Below are 19,524 nucleotides of genomic sequence, written 5' to 3'. Positions count from 1 at the left end.
CCTGTATAGTGCACATCCCCAATCCCAATCTGACCCCCATCTTCATCCTGTATAGTGCACATCCCCAATCCCAATCTGACCCCATCTTCATCCTGTATAGTGCACATCCCCAATCCCAATCTGACCCCATCTTCATCCTGTATAGTGCACATCCCCAATCCCAATCTGACCCCATCTTCATCCTGTATAGTGCACATCCCCAATCCCAATCTGACCCCATCTTCATCCTGTATAGTGCACATCCCCAATCCCAATCTGACCCCATCTTCATCCTGTATAGTGCACATCCCCAATCCCAATCTGACCCCATCTTCATCCTGTATAGTGCACATCCCCAATCCCAATCTGACCCCATCTTCATCCTGTATAGTGCACATCCCCAATCCCAATCTGACCCCCATCTTCATCCTGTATAGTGCACATCCCCAATCCCAATCTGACCCCCATCTTCATCCTGTATAGTGCACATCCCCAATCCCAATCTGACCCCATCTTCATCCTGTATAGTGCACATCCCCAATCCCAATCTGACCCCCATCTTCATCCTGTATAGTGCACATCCCCAATCCCAATCTGACCCCATCTTCATCCTGTATAGTGCACATCCCCAATCCCAATCTGACCCCCATCTTCATCCTGTATAGTGCACATCCCCAATCCCAATCTGACCCCCATCTTCATCCTGTATAGTGCACATCCCCAATCCCAATCTGACCCCCATCTTCATCCTGTATAGTGCACATCCCCAATCCCAATCTGACCCCCATCTTCATCCTGTATAGTGCACATCCCCAATCCCAATCTGACCCCTTATTCATCCTGTATAGTGCACATCCCCAATCCGTCCCTATCCATCTCCCTGCTTCATCTATCAGGAGCACGGCCTTTCACTCACGGCTATATTAGGAGCACAACAGAAGTAATGGGTTTATATTCCAAATGGTAGCCTAATCCCTACACAGTGCACTACTTTTGACTCTATAGTGCACTATATAGAGGTTAGGGTGTCCATTTGGGAGCATTCAGGGCCTGCTGGACAGATTAGGGCCTGGTGTTATCAGGTAGGGTCATGTAAGGGGGACAGGGGGCTGCAAATGGACATGCCAGATGGACCAAACTGAAAATAGGAAGTAGCTTCTGATTGACGTAAGAGTGGCTACGTTGAAAATGGCACACTATACTCTACGTTAGCGCACTTGTTTTTGACAAGATCCCTATGGGTTATGTGCACTATATAGGGAAATAGGGTGTCGGATTGGAGGCCTAGACGAGAGAAAACAGGAAGTAGGCACTGAGTGACGACAGACGGTGCTCCCAAGCCAGGTGAGGTAAAGGGGGAGGAATGTCGTGAGTGTTTTCCTGACAACAGGAAAGGACCTGACGGTATCAGCGAGAGTGCAGCCTGCAACGTCTATATTTGACTTGTGTTTTTCTCAAACGCCTTAGCAAAACAAGACACTTCGGGGGGTGGGGGGGGATGGAGTCAGACAAAATATCTAGAATAATTGCCCTGGTAGACGTGTATGCATATGAAATGTATAAAACACAACCTCTCTCTGTCTAATGTAATACCTCAGCCTCTCCTCTCTCTCTAATGTAATACCTCAGCCTTATAGACACCTCACCTCTCTGTCTAATGTAATACCTCAGCCTTATAGACACCTCACCTCTCTCTGTCTAATGTAATACCTCAGCCTCTCCTCTCTCTCTCTAATGTAATACCTCAGCCTTATAGACACCTCTCCTCTCTCTCTCTAATGTAATACCTCAGCCTTATAAAACACCTCTCCTCTCTCTAATGTAATACCTCAGCCTCTCCTCTCTCTGTCTAATGTAATACCTCAGCCTCTCCTCTCTCTGTCTAATGTAATACCTCAGCCTTATAAAACACCTCTCCTCTCTCTGTCTAATGTAATACCTCAGCCTAATAAAACATCTATCCTCTCTGTCTAATGTAATACCTCAGCCTCTCCTCTCTCTGTCTAATGTAATACCTCAGCCTTATAAAACATCTATCCTCTCTAATGTAATACCTCAGCCTTATAGACACCTCTCCTCTCTCTCTAATGTAATACCTCAGCCTTATAAGCACCTCTCCTCTCTCTGTCTAATGTAATACCTCAGCCTTATAAAACACCTCCTCTCTGTCTAATGTAATACCTCAGCCTTATAAAACACCTCTCTGTCTAATGTAATACCTCAGCCTTATAAACACCTCTCCTCTCTCTAATGTAATGCCTCTCCTCTCTGTCTAATGTAATACCTCAGCCTTATAGACACCTCTCCTCTCTGTCTAATGTAATACCTCAGCCTTATAGACACCTCTCCTCTCTCTGTCTAATGTAATACCTCAGCCTCTCCTCTCTCTGTCTAATGTAATACCTCAGCCTCTCCTCTCTGTCTAATGTAATACCTCAGCCTTATAAAACACCTCTCCTCTCTCTGTCTAATGTAATACCTCAGCCTTATAAACACCCCTCCTCTCTCTAATGTAATACCTCAGCCTTATAAACACCTCTCCTCTCTCTGTCTAATGTAATACCTCAGCCGTATAAACACCTCTCCTCTCTCTCTAATGTAATACCTCAGCCTTATAAACACCTCTCCTCTCTCTGTCTAATGTAATACCTCAGCCTTATAGACACCTCTCCTCTCTCTGTCTAATGTAATACCTCAGCCTTATAGACACCTCTCCTCTCTGTCTAATGTAATACCTCAGCCTCTCTTCTCTCTGTCTAATGTAATACCTCAACCTCTCCTCTCTAATGTAATACCTCAGCCTTATAGACACCTCTCCTCTCTCTGTCTAATGTAATACCTCAGCCTTCTAAACACCCCTCCTCTGTCTAATGTAATACCTCAGCCTTATAAAACACCTCTCCTCTCTCTGTCTAATGTAATACCTCAGCCGTTCTCCTCTCCTCTCGCTCTAATGTAATACCTCAGCCTTATAGACACCTCTTCTCTCTCTGTCTAATGTAATACCTCAGCCTCTCCTCTCTCTGTCTAATGTAATACCTCAGCCTTATTAGACACCTCTCCTCTTTCTGTCTAATGTAATACCTCAGCCTTATAGACACCTCTCCTCTCTCTGTCTAATGTAATACCTCAGCCTCTCTTCTCTCTGTCTAATGTAATACCTCAACCTCTCCTCTCTAATGTAATACCTCAGCCTTATAGACACCTCTCCTCTCTCTGTCTAATGTAATACCTCAGCCTCTCCTCTCTCTGTCTAATGTAATACCTCAGCCTTATAAAACACCTCTCCTCTCTCTGTCTAATGTAATACCTCAGCTTCTCCTCTCTCTGTCTAATGTAATACCTCAGCCTTATAGACACCTCTTCTCTCTCTGTCTAATGTAATACCTCAGCCTCTCCTCTCTCTGTCTAATGTAATACCTCAGCCTTATAAACACCTCTCCTCTCTCTGTCTAATGTAATACCTCAGCCTTATAAACACCTCTCCTCTCTCTGTCTAATGTAATACCTCAGCCGTATAAACACCTCTCCTCTCTCTAATGTAATACCTCAGCCTTATAGACACCTCTCCTCTCTCTGTCTAATGTAATACCTCAGCCTTATAGACACCTCTCCTCTCTGTCTAATGTAATACCTCAGCCTCTCTTCTCTCTGTCTAATGTAATACCTCAACCTCTCCTCTCTAATGTAATACCTCAGCCTTATAGACACCTCTCCTCTCTCTGTCTAATGTAATACCTCAGCCTCTCCTCTCTCTGTCTAATGTAATACCTCAGCCTTATAAAACACCTCTCCTCTCTCTGTCTAATGTAATACCTCAGCTTCTCCTCTCTCTGTCTAATGTAATACCTCAGCCTTATAGACACCTCTTCTCTCTCTGTCTAATGTAATACCTCAGCCTCTTCTCTCTCTGTCTAATGTAATACCTCAGCCTCTCCTCTCTCTGTCTAATGTAATACCTCAGCCTTATAAACACCTCTCCTCTCTCTGTCTAATGTAATACCTCAGCCTTATAAACACCTCTCCTCTCTCTGTCTAATGTAATACCTCAGCCTTATAAAACACCTCCTCTCTGTCTAATGTAATACCTCAGCCTCTCCTCTCTGTCTAATGTAATACCTCAGCCTCTCCGCTCTCTGTCTAATGTAATACCTCAGCCTTATAAAACACCTCTCCTCTCTGTCTAATGTAATACCTCAGCCTTATAGACACCTCTCCTCTCTCTCTGTATCTGACCCTAACTTTCTCCTTCTAGGGAAGGACCTGTCCAGCCGCAGCCAGACAGACCTGGCCTGTATCTTTGGGAAGAGGGGGACGAAGCGCGTGGCCGAGGACCAGGAAGAGGTAAGACCCTATATAGTCCCAATAAGTCATGTTGTTATAAAGCCATCTGCAATACAGATACATCGTTGTGACTGAAACCCTAAGCAGCCCTTATCTACAGCTAACCCTACAACTCACTGGCAACACCACCACCGTCTCGTCCCGTGACCCCCGTCCCGTGACCCCTCCCAGAGCCAAGGCCAGGTCGCTGGAGGGCCGTCCTAAATGAAACCTTATTCACTATGTAGTGCGCTAATTAGGGCCCTATAAAATCTGCGTTATGGAGAACGTAGACGTGGAATCACTGAATCCAGACATTAAAACAGAATTCAGAAATGTATTGAACTTTTTTTTTTTTTTTTGACATTTGCTCGAGGTAATCATAAGACATGACAAAAATGCATTAGTGATATAAAATTTACCACCAACTTTCTGAAACGTGTGTGTGTGTGTGTGTGTGTGCGTGTGCGTGCGTGCGTGCGCGGGCGTCTCTCCATTTTGTGTCGCCGTTAGCTATGATGTTAATGAGAACTGTCTTCTAGTAGAGAGAGAGAGAGAGAGAGGATTGATTAAAACCTGAATGAAATGTTCACTATAAAGTATCCTCTGGTCTACCTGGCAGGATGATATCAGAAGGATTTGCATCAATCCAGTGGCCATTTAGTTTTTTCAAACTCTGCATTCACATGAGCGCTACAGAAACGTCTCTAACCAAACTGGGTAACTCTTGCTGTGTAACTACACCCCAAAAAAAATCTATATCCAAATATCTCTCTTTACCTCTCTCTCTCTTGCTTTCTTTTTTCTCTCTCGCTTGTTCCATCAGCTTGGTCAGTTTGCCAGTGGTCTAAGGTTTGCAGAAATGCCATGCATGAAACACCCCATAAAGAAAAATCTAAAGCCCTGAAAGTTGGTGTTTTCTCCCCTCTACTTTGGAAAGTGGTCACTCAGTCAACCTCAGGTTATACAAAGATGCCCCACTTCACATTTATTTTATTTTTTTTAAACTGCTAACTTTAACAGAAGTTTTCCAGAAATCACAGTTAGAAGATATAAATTTTTACATTTTACATTTTAGTACATTTAGCAGACGCTCTTATCCAGAGCGACTTACAGTAGTGAATGCATACATTTCATTTCATACATTTTCTATATTTACTTTATTTTTTTATTTTTTCGTACTGGTCCCCCCCCGTGGGAATCGAACCCACAACCCTGGCGTTGCAAACACCATGCTCTACCAACTGAGCTACAGGGAAGCCACAATTAGGAGGGAATAAGCAGAAAATCTGGCAATCCTCTAATTTTTAACCGTTGGGGAAATGACTTTAATTTTGCATTCAGGAGGTTATAACTGTGGCTTTAACCTGTAGATGGCCCTATAGCCAGGAGGTTTTTATGGAGGATTGACATGATTCGTTAGGCTAACAAAGTGACTTGCAATGCAGACGGCCTTCAGTTATTTCTGATTTCCATCAGTCCAACATCTAGTGGGTTTTTTTTTGTTTTTTTTTTGGCAGCCAATCTAAGTTCAGGAATGCTGCCAAGGTATGCGGACGTGTTCGTTCTTCCTTCAGACAGCTACATGGATGTATGGCCACATGGATGTATGGATGTATGGCCACATGGATGTATGGCTGTATGGCTACATGGCTGTATGGCTACATGGCTGTATGGCCACATGGATGTATGGCCGTATGGATGTATGGCTACATGGATGTATGGCCACATGGATGTATGGCTACATGGCCGTATGGATGTATGACTACATGGCTGTATGGATGTATGGCCACATGGATGTATGGATGTATGGCCACATGGATGTATGGCTACATGGATGTATGGATGTATGGCCACATGGATGTATGGCCGTATGGCTACATGGCTGTATGGATGTATGGCCACATGGATGTATGGATGTATGGCTACATGGATGTATGGATGTATGGCTACATGGATGTATGGCCGTTTGGATGTATGGCTACATGGCTGTATGGCTACATGGATGTATGTCTACATGGATGTATGGATGTATGGCCACATGGCTACATGGCCGTATGGCTACATGGCTGTATGGATGTATGGATGTATGGCTACATGGATGTATGGCCGTTTGGATGTATGGCTACATGGATGTATGGCTACATGGCCGTATGGCCACATGGCCGTATGGCTACATGGCCGTATGGCTACATGGCTGTATGGATGTATGGCTGAGGTTACCCTGTTTTGGTCTCTGTGCAGCTGTGTTGTTCAGCACCAGTATTGATTCAGGATAGAGATGATAGATGGGGAATGTATCAGCCGTAACATCAAACTCCTTAATGGTATTCATTAAGGAGTGATGATTAGATGGCGCTGTTTGTTTTTCCTGTGTTATGGAATCAAGACGGGGTCATGGGGGATGAGACCTAGCTTGTTTCATTCTATGGCAGACATTTTGTGTGTGTCGGGGAGGGACTGGGTGGTAGGGGAGGTAGTATTCACGGGAGGGTAGGCGAAGGGTTTTCGGTAAGTTTATCCAGAATAGAGAGCATGTGGTGAGGGTCCCCTGGTCCTACCTTGTCTGAGAGATGATATGGACTAGAAAGCAGTGTGGACCCTACCCTCTACTACCATCAGTGTATAGGTGGTGGGGACTGCCGAGTCCAGTCCTCCTCCTTATAGACCATGGTCCACATGTATGCCTGCACTAGGCTATGCTAACCTTTGTCCTATCGTGATTAACTACCCGTAAAACATGGATATACCATGCTATTTTGGCCGTTTTTTGTTTGCAATGACAAGGAGGGAGGCAGGCATCACATCTTTTTATAACTGAACTGTAAAATCTATCTTACTATTGTTTTGTTCTACCACTTTCTCTCATTATTACCTTAGGCCTATTGTGTTTTTAGGTTATTCATTAGCCTCTCTGAGATATGGGGGACGCTAGCTTCCAAAGAAGGAGAGGTGTCACAAAAGACAGAAATAGCGTTAAGATGAATCACTAACCTTTGATCTTCACCTGATGACGCTCCCAGGACTCCATGTTAGACAATAAATGTGTGTTTTGTTCGATAAAGTTCATCTTTATGTCCAAAAACCTCATTTGAAATTATGCGCGTTATGTTCAGAAATGCATTGTTTCAAACAAACCACCGGTGAAAATGCAGAGAGCCACATCAAATGACAGAAATACTCATCATAAACATTGATGAAAGATGCAAGTGTTTAACGTACGATTAAAGATAAACTTCTCCTTAATGCAACCGCTGTGTCCGATTTCAAAAAGGCTTTACGGTGAAAGCACACCATGCGATTATGTTAGGTCAGCGCCTAGCCACAAAAACCATACAGCCATTTTCCAACCAAGGAGATGTGTCACAAAAGTCAGAAATAGCATTAAAATGAATCACTTACCTTTGATGATCTTCATCTGATGGCACTCCCAGGACTCCATGTTAGACAATAAATGTTTGTTTTGTTCGATAAAGTTCATCTTTATGTCCAAATACCTCCTTTTTGTTCGCGCGTTTAGTCCAGTAATCCAAATGCACAAGGCACGCTCACAAAGTCCAGACGAAAAGTCAAAAAAGTTCCATTATAGTTCGTCGAAACATGTCAAACAATGTATATAATCAATCTTTAGGATGTTTTTATCATAAATCTTCAATAATATTCCAACCGGACAATTCTTTTGTCTTTAGAAAGGAAAGGGAACGGAGCTCGTGCTCACGGCCGCGCACGATAAACAACTCAAGGCTTTCAGCCAGACCCCTAGTTCAAGCAGCTCTTATTCTCTCCCCTTTCACAGTAGAAGCATGAAACAACGTTCTAAAGACTGTTGACATCTAGTGGAAGCCTTAGGAAGTGCAATCTGACCCCATAGACACAGTATATTGGATAGGCAATCGCTTAAAAAAAACCAACTACAAACCTCAGATTTCCCATTTCCTGGTTGGATTTTTCTCAGGTTTTTGCCTGCCATATGAGTTCTGTTATACTCACAGACATTATTTTAACATTAAATGCGCATTCTAGCTTCTGGGCCTGAGTAGCAGGCAGTTTACTCTGGGCACCTTATTCATCAAAGCTATTCAATACTACCCCCCGTCCCCAAAGAAGTTAACAAATACAAACTTTTGGAGATCTCCATTGGATAAATGCATTGTTTGATCATGAAGTATTGCGACGGGAGAAAGGCAGGATGCATAAAAACTGAAGTCCTATTCATATCAGATGGAGAGAAGAAGAAAACATTTGGCTTAAAGTAATTAGACACTGGAGTGTCTGCGATTATAAAATAGACCTCGGCTATTATGGTCTAGATCACCCGACACTGAGACATAGCATCTTAGATATCCGATACTATGGTAATGTCAGCCAAGCCTAGACAGTTTTTCCTGTGTAGACGCAGGCCAGGCGACGCGCAGGCCAGGCGACGCGCAGGCCAGGCGACGCGCAGGCCAGGCGACGCGCAGGCCAGGCGACGCGCAGGCCAGGCGACGCGCAGGCCAGGCGACCCGCAGGCCATCATAATGTGGCCAACGTGTTAATGGGAGCTGTGATATGTGTGTGTGTGTGGCACACTAGGTTCATAAGATAAAGTACTGTAAGGTTGTACTTAAAACTACATTGTCAGAATAAACCTGAGATCCATCTAATTCCCCCAATTTGCCTGACAGAAATTTAGTTCTTAAAAAAAATTAAATTAATAAGAAGCCAGCTGTACTGGCCATTTTCCAATAATGTCTGGCCAGTATTGGGTAGGTTGGTTAATTATGTGACTGTGGCCTCATTGTCCTGTCCTGATAATAAATCTGGCCATAGCCGTGGTGTATGGATCAGAGCCGCTCGACCCAGCTGTCTGTCCCTGATGAGTGGAGAAGGGGGTCGCCTGCCCATCCCTCATCGGCCTGGCGTGGGAGGACAGGAAAACCGGTGCATACTACCTCCCTCCATCTGCCCACACCCCTCCACGTTTCCTTCAGTTAGGCCTATACAGCGTATGGTGTTTGCTTCTTTTGCCATTAATCTGTTTTTTTTGGTGAGAAATATGATCGTGTCCTCTGGAAGATTGGGTCAAACCACTACGGGGGGGGGGGGGAAGACAACCTCACTCCGTTAAAACTTCTAAACGGTCAAAACCATTCGATTATGGGGGGTGAAATCCAAAATGGTGCTATATATTCATTGGCTATGTCATTTACATTTTAAAGATAAATATTTATACATTTACTAGCTCAAAACCTGCAACAAAAATGATAAGTTAGTTAGTGGGTGATGTGGATTTCATATCAAAACACAGAGCGCAGTCAGACCAGTCCAGAAGATTTGAATTTAGAATGGAACCTTGGCTGTTAAAGTACAGACACCTGAGTTGACTAACCTGTTGTCAGGGTGGGACACCTGAGTTGACTAACCCGTTGTCAGGGTGGGACACCTGAGTTGACTAACCCGTTGTCAGGGTGGGACACCTGAGTTGACTAACCCGTTGTCAGGGTGGGACACCTGAGTTGACTAACCCGTTGTCAGGGTGGGACACCTGAGTTGACTAACCCGTTGTCAGGGTGGGACACCTGAGTTGACTAACCCGTTGTCAGGGTGGGACACCTGAGTTGACTAACCCGTTGTCAGGGTGGGACACCTGAGTTGACTAACCCGTTGTCAGGGTGGGACACCTGAGTTGACTAACCCGTTGTCAGGGTGGGACACCTGAGTTGACTAACCCGTTGTCAGGGTGGGACACCTGAGTTGACTAACCCGTTGTCAGGGTGGGACACCTGAGTTGACTAACCCGTTGTCAGGGTGGGACACCTGAGTTGACTAACCCGTTGTCAGGGTGGGACACCTGAGTTGACTAACCCGTTGTCAGGGTGGGACACCTGAGTTGACTAACCCGTTGTCAGGGTGGGACACCTGAGTTGACTAACCCGTTGTCAGGGTGGGACACCTGAGTTGACTAACCCGTTGTCAGGGTGGGACACCTGAGTTGACTAACCCGTTGTCAGGGTGGGACACCTGAGTTACCTAACCCGTTGTCAGGGTGGGACACCTGAGTTGACTAACCCGTTGTCAGGGTGGGACACCTGAGTTGACTAACCCGTTGTCAGGGTGGGACACCTGAGTTGACTAACCCGTTGTCAGGGTGGGACACCTGAGTTGACTAACCCGTTGTCAGGATTGGTTAACTCTTGATGCTCCGAGGGTCTCCACAGAGCTAGGTAAATCTGCTTTTAGTTTCAATGCACTGTATTGCTGGAACAAAATTCAAAATACACTTCTAGTGCCTTATGGGAAAATTAAAGTATTAATTGGTTACTACATGATTCCATATGCGTTATTTCATAGTTTTCATGTCCACTATTATTCTACAATGTAGAAAAAATAAAATGAAATCCTGGAATGAGTAGGTGTGTCAACCTTTGACTGGTACTGTATGTAACGCAACAATTTTAAAAGATTTCACTGAGTTCCAGTTCATATAAGGAAATCAGTCAATTGAAATAAATTCATTTGGCCCTAATCTATGGATTTCACATGGCTGGGCAGGGGCACAGCCATGGGTGGGCCTGGGAGGGCATAAGCGCAGACACTGGGGAGCCAGGCCCAGCAAGTCGGGATGAGTTTTCCCCCCCCCCCCCCCCCACAAAAGGGCTTTATTACAAACAAAAATACTCCCCAGTGTTTACATTACCCTCTGTGATTTATTAGATCAAAGAGCCAGTGGTTTAGGTGTGTGTGTGTGTGTGTGTGTGTGTGTGTAACCGGCCAATGGGATCTCGATGATCGTCGTTAGGCTGTTAGCTGCATCTCCGTGTCTGTAATTACCTCACCCACTTTGCATTGCATTTTAGACCAGTAACCAAGAGACGGGCGCTTTCTCTTTCTCCCTTTTACCTCGGGGCTAATCTGTATGCGTCAGAGAGTTGGCTCAGTTTGGTGGGTGCAGCCGAGAGAGCTGGTGGTGGTGGTTGGGGGGGGGGGGGGGGGGTCACTTGACAGGCTGTTGTTCTCGGAGGGCCCTGTCAATGGACACACTCTGAGAGACTGTCCTTTTTTTGTTTCATGCAATTAGTTGCAATCTGAGAGCAAATTAGAGCTCCTAGCCTTCACAACAAACACAACACTGTGCCCAAACACACACACACACACACACACACACACACACACACACACACACACACTGACTGCTAAACAATGCAGTCCACACCACAAGCACCGCCTGCTTTACTAACCCAAACAGAAACTACAATGCATTGGGCAAGACATTTTTTTATATTTTTTTTTCATCGTTCATTTTCGTCTCAATTACGTAACAAATTACTAACACAGCCAATGAGGGCTAAACACACCGATCCAGCTGTTCTTCACTAACAGAACATGGAACTGGTGCATCTAGGCTCAGACCAACAGGCTCCTGTACAGCTTCTATCCCCCTGGCTGCTCTCCCACAGACCAACAGGCTCCTGCACTGCTTCTATCCCCCTGGCTGCTCTCCCTCTCCCACAGACCAACAGGCTCCTGCACTGCTTCTATCCCCCTGGCTGCTCTCCCACAGACCAACAGGCTCCTGCACTGCTTCTATCCCCCTGGCTGCTCTCCCTCTCCCACAGACCAACAGGCTCCTGTACAGCTTCTATCCCCCTGGCTGCTCTCCCACAGACCAACAGGCTCCTGCACTGCTTCTATCCCCCTGGCTGCTCTCCCACAGACCAACAGGCTCCTGTACAGCTTCTATCCCCCTGGCTGCTCTCCCACAGACCAACAGGCTCCTGTACAGCTTCTATCCCCCTGGCTGCTCTCCCACAGACCAACAGGCTCCTGCACTGCTTCTATCCCCCTGGCTGCTCTCCCTCTCCCACAGACCAACAGGCTCCTGTACAGCTTCTATCCCCCTGGCTGCTCTCCCACAGACCAACAGGCTCCTGCACTGCTTCTATCCCCCTGGCTGCTCTCCCTCTCCCACAGACCAACAGGCTCCTGTACAGCTTCTATCCCCCTGGCTGCTCTCCCACAGACCAACAGGCTCCTGCACTGCTTCTATCCCCCTGGCTGCTCTCCCACAGACCAACAGGCTCCTGTACAGCTTCTATCCCCCTGGCTGCTCTCCCACAGACCAACAGGCTCCTGTACAGCTTCTATCCCCCTGGCTGCTCTCCCACAGACCAACAGGCTCCTGCACTGCTTCTATCCCCCTGGCTGCTCTCCCTCTCCCACAGACCAACAGGCTCCTGCACTGCTTCTATCCCCCTGGCTGCTCTCCCACAGACCAACAGGCTCCTGTACAGCTTCTATCCCCCTGGCTGCTCTCCCACAGACCAACAGGCTCCTGCACTGCTTCTATCCCCCTGGCTGCTCTCCCACAGACCAACAGGCTCCTGCACTGCTTCTATCCCCCTGGCTGCTCTCCCTCTCCCACAGACCAACAGGCTCCTGCACTGCTTCTATCCCCCTGGCTGCTCTCCCACAGACCAACAGGCTCCTGCACTGCTTCTATCCCCCTGGCTGCTCTCCCTCTCCCACAGACTATACACACTGTCTACCTGACTCTGCCTTATCCACAAATCTCTACCCAGTCAGATACACACCTCCACTGTCACTCACATAAACCCTCACGGTCACTCACATAAACCCTCACGGTCACTCACATAAACCCTCACGGTCACTCACATAAACCCTCACGGTCACTCACATAAACCCTCACGGTCACTCACATAAACCCTCACGGTCACTCACATAAACCCTCACGGTCACTCACATAAACCCTCACTGTCACTCACATAAACCCTCACTGTCACTCACATAAACTGTCACTCACATAAACCCTCACTGTCACTCACATAAACCCTCACTCACATAAACCCTCACTGTCACTCACATAAACCCTCACTCACATAAACCCTCACTCGCACTCACATAAACCCTCACTCGCACTCACATAAACCCTCACTCACATAAACCCTCACTCGCACTCACATAAACCCTCATTGTCACTCACAAAAACCCTCACTGTCACTCACATACCCTTCACTGTCACTTACATAAACCCTCACTCGCACACACATAAACCCTCACTCACATAAACCCTCACTGGCACTCACATAAACCCTCACTCGCACTCACATAAACCCTCACTCATACTCATTACTGATACCACACACCCCCTCACACCTACACTGCTCTCTATTGATTATTTCTATGACTGTATTTATCCTGCTACCGAGGTATTTCAGGTAGATATGTACATGAAGGCAGGGTAAAGTGACTAGGCATCAGGATAGATAATAATAAGGTATTTGAGGTAGATATGTAGATGAAGGCAGGGTAAAGTGACTAGGCATCAGGATAGATAATAATAAGGTATTTGAGGTAGATATGTACATGAAGGCAGGGTACAAAGTAGAAAATAGTAAAAAAAAAAAAATATATATATATAGAAAACCCTTTGAATGAGTAGGTGTGTCCAAACAATTGACCAGTCGACTAATTGGGGTCAGCCCTAGTACCGTTCCTTGTAAGCCGTAGTGCTAGCTTTTAGCCCAGCGCGGATATTGCCTGTAATCCATGGTTTTTGGTTGGGATACGTTCTTATAGTCACTGTGGGGACGACATCGTCTATGCACTTATTGATGAATGCCGTTATGGGATGAATCCCGGGAAATATCCCAGTCTGTACTAACAAAAACAGACGTGTAACCTCGCGTTTGCTTTGTCCGACTACTTCTGTATTGAGTACATCACTGGTACTTCTTGTTTGAGCTTTAGGTTTGAAAACAGGAAGCATGAAAATGGAGTCATGGTCAGATTTGCTGAAGGGAGGAGGAGGGAGGGGCTTGTATGTGTTTCTGTGGGTCGAATAAAAGTGGTCTAGAGTTCTAGCTCCCCCTAGTGGCCAGGAGACGTGTTGGTAGAAGTGAGGTAGGACGGTTTTTAATATATTACTTTATGTATTTCTATATTCCTGCTACCAGTCACTATCAGCCCTGTTTCCATGTACAGTTGAAGTCGGAATTTTACATACACCTTAGCCAAATACATTTAAACTCAGTTTTTCACAATTCCTGACATTTAATCCTAGTAAAAATTCCCTGTCTTAGGTCAGTTAGGATCACCACTTTATTTGAAGAATGTGAAATGTCAGAATAATAGAGAGAATTATTTATTTCAGCTTTTATTTCTTTCATCACATTCCCAGTGGGTCAGAAGTTTACATACACTCAATTAGTATTTGGGAGCATTGCCTTTAAATTGTATAACTTGGGTCAAATGTTTCGGGTAGCCTTCCACAAGCTTCCCACAGTAAGTTGGGTGAATTTTGGCCCATTCCTCCTGACAGAGCTGGTGTAACTGAGTCAGGTTTGTAGGCCTCGTTGCTCTCACAGCCATTTTGCCTCAACTTTGGAAGCATGCTTGGGGTCATTGTCCATTTGGAAGACCCATTTGCGATCAAGCTTTAACTTCCTGACTGATGTCGTGAGATGTTGCTTCAATATATCCACATAATTATCTTTCCTCATGATGCTATCTATTTTGTGAAGTGCACCAGTCCCTCCTGCAGCAAAGCACCCCACAACATGATGCTGCCACCCCCGTGCTTCACGTTTGGGATGGTGTTCTTCAGCTTGCAAGCCTCCCCCTTTTTCCTCCAAACATAACGATGGTCATTATGGCCAAACAGTTCTATTTTTGTTTCATCAGACCAGAGGACATTTCTTCAAAAAGTACAATCTTTGTCCCCATGTGCAGTTGCAAACCGTAGTCTGGCTTTTTTATGGCGGTTTTGGAGCAGAGGCTTCTTCCTTGCTGAAGCGGCCTTTCAGGTTATGTCGATATAGGACTCGTTTTACTGTGGATATAGATACTTTGTACCTGTGTGTCCTTTGCTGTTGTTCTGGGATTGATTTGCACTTTTCACACCAAAGCACGTTCATCTCTAGGAGACAGAACGTGTCTCCTTCCTGAGCGGTATGACGGCTGCATGGTCCCATGGTGTTTATACTTGCGTACTATTGTTTGTACAGATGAACGTGGTACCTTCAGGCGTTTGGAAATTGCTCCCAAGGATGAACCAGACTTGTGGAGGTTTCCAACATTTTTTCTGAGGTCTTGCAAAGAGGCACTGAGTTCGAAGGTAGGCCTTGAAATACATCCACAGGTACACCTCCAATTGACTCAAATGATGTCAATTAGCCAATCAGAAGCTTCTAAAGCCATGACATCATTTTCTGGAATTGTCCAAGCTGTTTAAAGGCACAGTCAACATAGTGTATGTAAACTTCTGACCCACTGGAATTGTGATACAGTGAATTATAAGTGAAATAATCTGTCTGTAAACAATTTGTTGGAAAAAGTACTTGTGTCGTGCACAAAGTAGATGTCCTAACCGACTTGCCAAAACTATAGTTTCTTAACAATACATTTATAGAGTGGTTGAAAAACGAGTTTTAATGACTCCAACCTAAGTGTATGTAAACTTCCGACTTCAACTGTATAAATTACTATTAGTATTTCTATATTCCTGCTACCAGTCACTCTCAGCCCTATTTCCATGTATAAATTACCATTAGTATTTCTATATTCCTGCTACCAGTCACTCTCAGCCCTATTTCCATGTATAAATTACCATTAGTATTTCTATATTCCTGCTACCAGTCACTCTCAGCCCTATTTCCATGTATAAATTACCATTAGTATTTCTATATTCCTGCTACCAGTCACTCTCAGCCCTATTTCCATGTATAAATTACCATTAGTATTTCTATATTCCTGCTACCAGTCACTCTCAGCCCTATTTCCATGTATAAATTACCATTAGTATTTCTATATTCCTGCTACCAGTCACTCTCAGCCCTATTTCCATGTATAAATTACCATTAGTATTTCTATATTCCTGCTACCAGTCACTCTCAGCTGTAGACTGTAGTGGAAGACTCTGGGTAGTTCTGCTGTAGACTGTAGTGGTAGTTCTGCTGTAGACTGTAGTGGTAGTTCTGCTGGAGACTGTAGTGGAAGACTCTGGGTAGTTCTGCTGTAGACTGTAGTGGAAGACTGGGTAGTTCTGCTGTAGACTGTAGTGGTAGTTCTGCTGTAGACTGTAGTGGTAGTTCTGCTGTAGACTGTAGTGGAAGACTCTGGGTACTTCTGCTGTAGACTGTAGTGGATGACTCTGGGTAGTTCTGCTGTAGACTGTAGTGGTAGTTCTGCTGTAGACTGTAGTGGAAGACTCTGGGTAGTTCTGCTGTAGACTAGTGGTAGTTCTGCTGTAGACTGTAGTGGTAGTTCTGCTGTAGACTGTAGTGGTAGTTTTGCTGTAGACTGTAGTGGAAGACTCTGGGTAGTTCTGCTGTAGACTGTAGTGGAATACTCTGGGTAGTTCTGCTGTAGACTGTAGTGGTAGACTGGGTAGTTCTGCTGTAGACTGTAGTGGAAGACTCTGGGTAGTTCTGCTGTAGACTGTAGTGGAAGACTCTGGGTAGTTCTGCTGTAGACTGTAGTGGAAGACTCTGGGTAGTTCTGCTGTAGACTGTAGTGGTAGTTCTGCTGTAGACTGTAGTGGAAGACTCTGGGTAGTTCTGCTGTAGACTGTAGTGGTAGTTCTGCTGTAGACTGTAGTGGTAGTTCTGCTGTAGACTGTAGTGGTAGTTCTGCTGTAGACTGTAGTGGAAGACTCTGGGTAGTTCTGCTGTAGACTGTAGTGGTAGTTCTGCTGTAGACTGTAGTGGAAGACTCTGGGTAGTTCTGCTGTAGACTGTAGTGGTAGTTCTGCTGTAGACTGTAGTGGTAGTTCTGCTGTAGACTGTAGTGGTAGTTCTGCTGTAGACTGTAGTGGTCGTTCTGCTGTAGACTGTAGTGGTAGTTCTGCTGTAGACTGTAGTGGAAGACTCTGGGTAGTTCTGCTGTAGACTGTAGTGGAAGACTCTGGGTAGTTCTGCTGTAGACTGTAGTGGTAGTTCTGCTGTAGACTGTAGTGGATGACTCTGGGTAGTTCTGCTGTAGACTGTAGTGGAAGACTCTGGGTAGTTCTGCTGTAGACGAATCACATGTTTTGTATTGGAGGAAAAAGACAAAGGCTTCTGCGTCGTCAGCGATGTTTTCAAGCTCTCTGCGTCTCTGTGGACTCCGCCTGTCCGCTCCCAGACGCCCTGCTTGCCACACCGCCAGCATCTGCCAAATGCCCACAAATACCCTGCTCCGCTCTGCCCGTAGTCCCTAAACCCCCAACCTGCTCTGCCCGTAGTCCCTGAGCCCCCAACCTGCTCTGCTCTGCTCTGCCCCACCCACCCCTTCACCATCCAGTCCTTATCCTCCTTATTTCTTAAGTCAACGTCACCAGGGACCCCCCCCCCCCCACACACACTGACGAGTGATCCTTCATGTGGACGGGCGTGGGCAGAATAACCAGCCAACGGGTGACCTGCGATCGGGCTGGAGCCTGGCCTCTTTGTGGTGGATTTAGAAGTGGGAGAGGGCAGGGAGGTCGACTCAACCCCAAGAGAAGTACTCCGTACCGGCCGTCTGGCTGGAACCTAGTTGGCCAATGAACGCAGCCAGCCTACTCACTAACTAACCGCTACACTTATTCATCACCGTCGACCGTGAGCATTCTATATTCTGTTACATGATGATAAAACGTTGATAATGCCAGGTAGTCGTTTACCCCCCAAAATTCAGATCAGTCCAAAATGATGGATGGGTTTGCCATTTCAAAGTCCAACAATCTTGATTCATTTATTTTAATTTTTGGGGTTGCCATCAACCCAAAAAAAAACATCAACCATATATATATATATATACATATATATAAACAATTCCTATAATGCTGGAGGAGTTTGCTGATTGAGGAAAACAAGGCCAGAATGAATATTGGAATACAGGCGCCTAGCCAAGACTCTATAACCCTCATTTGTATTGAAATGAATTCAGACAGAGCAGTGGGGTTTCTTTGTGTTATTCATGACCCTATGGGGGTGTACTGTTTACCCACCATGCTGAAACAACCAACGGCTCTGTAAGATACCTGCAGGTAGGTCAACAACAGTCAAAAGGCAGCTTAAACACATCCCAGACATTTTTATTTGATTTAACCTTTATTTAACTAGTCAGTGAAAAACAAATTCGTATTTACAATGACAGCCTACCGGGGAACAGTGGGTTAACTGCCTTGTTCAGGGGAACAGTGGGTTAACTGCCTTGTTCAGGGGAACAGTGGGTTAACTGCCTTGTTCAGGGGAACAGTGGGTTAACTGCCTTGTTCAGGGGAACAGTGGGTTAACTGCCTTGTTCAGGGGAACAGTGGGTTAACTGCCTTGTTCAGGGGCAGAACGACAGATTTTTACCTTGTCAGCTCAGGGATTCGATCTAGCAACCTTTTAGTTACTAGTCCAACACTCTAACCACTAGGCTACCTGCTGGTTACTAGTCCAACGCTCTAACCACTAGGCTACCTGCTGGTTACTAGTCCAACGCTCTAACCACTAGGCTACCTGCTGGTTACTAGTCCAACGCTCTAACCACTAGGCTACCTGCTGGTTACTAGTCCAACGCTCTAACCACTAGGCTACCTGCTGGTTACTAGTCCAACGCTCTAACCACTAGGCTACCTGCTGGTTACTAGTCCAACGCTCTAACCGCTAGGCTACCTGCTGGTTACTAGTCCAACGCTCTAACCGCTAGGCTACCTGCTGGTTACTAGTCCAACGCTCTAACCGCTAGGCTACCTGCTGGTTACTGGCCCAACGCTCTAACCGCTAGGCTACCTGATGGTTACTAGTCCAACGCTCTAACCGCTAGGCTACCTGATGGTTACTAGTCCAACGCTCTAACCGCTAGGCTACCTGCTGGTTACTAGTCCAACGCTCTAACCACTAGGCTACCTGCTGGTTACTAGCCCAATGCTCTAACCACTAGGCTACCTGCCTCTAACCACTAGGCTACCTGCCTCTAACCACTAGGCTACCTGCCTCTAACAACTAGGCTACCTGCCTCTAACAACTAGGCTACCTGCCTCTAACCACTAGGCTACCTGCCTCTGCCTCTAACCACTAGGCTACCTGCCTCTAGCCACTAGGCTACCTGCCTCTAGCCACTAGGCTACCTGCCTCTAGCCACTAGGCTACCTGCCTCTAACCACTAGGCTACCTGCCTCTGCCTCTAACCACTAGGCTACCTTCCTCTAGCCACTAGGCTACCTGCCTCTAACCACGAGGCTACCTGCCTCTAACCACGAGGCTACCTGCC

At 45.9% G+C, this 19,524-nt stretch overlaps 1 protein-coding gene across 1 annotated transcript in view; it reads left to right on the top strand.

Moving 5' to 3' along the window:
- pinx1 (PIN2 (TERF1) interacting telomerase inhibitor 1) overlaps positions 1–19,524 on the top strand; it is a 54,970-nt gene that overhangs the window by 19,481 nt on the left and 15,965 nt on the right. Inside the window, exon 6 of the mRNA XM_045721185.2 lies at positions 4,235–4,323. Coding sequence (XP_045577141.2) covers positions 4,235–4,323 — 89 coding nt within the window. The remainder of the gene's footprint in view (positions 1–4,234; positions 4,324–19,524) is intronic.

This window comes from Salmo salar, chromosome 06 (genome assembly GCF_965601325.2).
Source record: "Salmo salar chromosome 06, fSalSal1, whole genome shotgun sequence".
Classification (NCBI taxonomy): domain Eukaryota; kingdom Metazoa; phylum Chordata; class Actinopteri; order Salmoniformes; family Salmonidae; genus Salmo; species Salmo salar.
Note: the sequence above shows the minus strand (reverse complement) of the source record. Positions and strands in the feature narration are given on the sequence as shown.